The sequence below is a fragment of the Alligator sinensis genome, unplaced genomic scaffold (assembly GCF_000455745.1).
Source record: "Alligator sinensis unplaced genomic scaffold, ASM45574v1 scaffold1329_1, whole genome shotgun sequence".
Lineage (NCBI taxonomy): Eukaryota > Metazoa > Chordata > Crocodylia > Alligatoridae > Alligator > Alligator sinensis.
In genome coordinates, this window is record NW_005842460.1 from 1,172,009 (window position 1) to 1,174,586 (window position 2,578).

Genomic DNA, 2,578 nt, shown 5'->3' on the forward strand with positions numbered 1-2,578 from the left:
CCCCATGCCTCCCCCAGCCCTGCAGTCACTCAGCACCCGCCCCGGGACACCACGCCAGCGCGGCCCCTGCCCCCTGACCCCGGGGCCTCTTGCAGACATGGACAAGGAGGACGCACTGATCTGCTTTGAGGAGCACATCCGCACGCTGGAGCGGGAGGAGGAGGAGGAGAAGGAGAAGACACGGCTGCGTGAAAGGCGTCAGCAGCGCAAGAATCGCGAGGCCTTCCAGGTAGCCCCGGGCCATGCTGGGGGCCCTGGGGCCTGCACCCCCTGGGAGGCAGCCGGGTGTGTGGCACCAGGCTGGGGGTCCAGGCACCGGGGTGCTCGGTCTGGCACCATGGTGGGCGAGCTGGCCCCTTCCCTGTTCTGAAGTCGGGGCTGTGGCCAAGGGTGTCGGGACCAGTTCCTTCGGCGGCCGCCAGGGGGCTGGTGGCGGCTGGCAGAGCAAGGGGCACTGCCTGCTGCATGCTGCCAGGTGCAGTTGGCCAGGAGCCGCCGGCCCTGCTCCCTGCCCCTGTGCTCTGGCACAGGACATTGCCCGGCCTGCTCTGCCCCGACCCAGAGCCTCTGGTGCCTGACTCTTGCCTGCACTGCGTGGCACGGCCTTGGCCCCATGATGCCCACGGCCCCTTTGCCTCCCCCAGCACGGTCCCCAGCCTCCATGGGGACAGCGTGTGGCCGCGGGAGGGGCTGATGCCCAGGTTCTCTCTCGCTCTATCGTAGAATAACGAGCTGCTTCTTGCCAGGCCTTCCTGGACGAGCTGCACGACAAGGGGCAGCTGCACTCCATGTCCACCTGGATGGAGCTGTACCCGGCACTCAGCACCGACGCCCGCTTCGCCAACATGCTGGGGCAGCCCGGTGAGGACGTGGGGGGTGGCGGTGCCCTCCTGCACCTTGATGGGGAGCCCAGACTCCTGGGTTCTTGCCACGGTGCCGCAGGACTGCCCCGGGAGCAGGGGGCGGAGGGGTGCCCAGCGGGATGGACCCTGGCCTCCGTGCCGGCTGGGCATGTGACCCTGGCTCCCCCCGCTCACAGGCTCCACGCCGCTGGACCTCTTCAAGTTCTACGTGGAGGATCTCAAGGCACGTTTCCACGATGAGAAGAAGATCATCAAGGACATCCTGAAAGTGAGGGCTCAGCAGCCCCTGCCTGTGGCCTGGGGGTGCCCCAAGCTCCATCTGCCCCCCTCCTGCCCCGTGCCAGCCCCCCAGGGGGCTGTTCTCTGCATCCCATTGCCCACAGCCAGGGATGAGGCTGCTGTCCCCTGCACCCTACCCCAGGGGCAGCTGCATTTGAGTGCTGGGGGGAGGCAAACACGGCCCGCGGAGGACTGGCTTTGGGGCTGGGGGACACAGCTGACGCTCAGGGGTTGCCCAGCAGGACCGCGGCTTCAGCGTGGAGGTGAACACGACCTTCGAGGACTTTGCACATGTCATCAGCTTTGACAAGCGGGCGGCCACACTGGACGCCGGCAACATCAAGCTCACCTTCAACAGCGTAGGTGGGGGGCGGCGAGGGAGGGGGTGCTGGGGCAAGTCCTCACCCCCCCCGCCCGCCCCCAAGCTGCAGGCACCAGCATCCTTGACCTTGACTGGGGGCCCCGTGGGGCATCGCGGGGGTCCCAGCACGGGGTGTGGCCCCTGGATTGGGCCCGGCGTTAACCCTTCGGTGCCTGCCCTGCAGCTGCTGGAGAAGGCAGAGGCGCGGGAGCGGGAACGGGAGAAGGAGGAGGCGCGGAAGCTGCGGCGGCGTGAGGCGGCCTTCAAGAGCATGCTAAAGCAGGCGGCCCCGCCACTGGAGCCTGGCGTCACGTGGGACGAGGTGCCTGCCCCAGGGGGGTTGTGCAGCCCCTGCCCCTGTGCTCAGCCACTGGGATGCCCCCAGCCCTGGGTGTCGGCCTGGAGCCGCTGCTGCCTGGGTTTGCAGAGAGCCGGCGCCCTGTGCCTGCTGAGGAAGGGCCCAGGTGGGCCACGCTGCCCCAGCTCCCACTAGCACCGTACCGCAGGGGTGGGCATGGGGCTGGAGGGGGTTGCTGGGGGGGGTACTGCCCCTGCTCCTGCCCGAGCTGTGGGTCCCGCAGGTGCGCGAGCGCTTCGTATGCGACATGGCCTTCGAGCAGATCACGCTGGAGTCAGAGCGGATACGCCTCTTCCGCGAGTTCATCCAGGTGCTGGAGGTGAGCGGCGCAGTGCCACGGCAGCGGCGGGGGGGCACTACACAGCCACACAGGGCTGTGCTGGGGAGTGTGCTGGTGTATACACACGCACGTGAACACACACACACTCTGAGGGTTGGGGGGGCCAAGGGTGTCTGACCCCCAACACTGGGGCCTGGCAGGAGGGGAGTGCTCTTATACAGAGGTGTCTGAACCATTCGTTGGGGGTGGGGGGAAGTGTCCATAGCCAGACAATTTTGGGGACAAGAATGCACACAACTGCCTGTGGCTGGTCCTCATGGTGTTGGGGAGGGGGCATCAGGAGGGGGTCCGATTTTGGGGGTTGGGGGTAGTAAAAAAAAAAGTGTGCACGTACATGCGTTTCAAGGTGGGGGCGGTTGGAATGCAGGGCCTGGCCG

The 2,578-nt window shown here is 67.4% G+C and overlaps 1 protein-coding gene across 1 annotated transcript in view; it reads left to right on the plus strand.

Annotated features, from left to right (window-relative positions):
• Positions 1 to 2,578, plus strand: part of PRPF40B (pre-mRNA processing factor 40 homolog B) — an 11,344-nt gene that overhangs the window by 6,813 nt on the left and 1,953 nt on the right. Inside the window, exons 16-21 of the mRNA XM_025212401.1 lie at positions 96 to 229; positions 747 to 861; positions 1,040 to 1,131; positions 1,385 to 1,501; positions 1,688 to 1,825; positions 2,085 to 2,180. Coding sequence (XP_025068186.1) covers positions 96 to 229; positions 747 to 861; positions 1,040 to 1,131; positions 1,385 to 1,501; positions 1,688 to 1,825; positions 2,085 to 2,180 — 692 coding nt within the window. The remainder of the gene's footprint in view (positions 1 to 95; positions 230 to 746; positions 862 to 1,039; positions 1,132 to 1,384; positions 1,502 to 1,687; positions 1,826 to 2,084; positions 2,181 to 2,578) is intronic.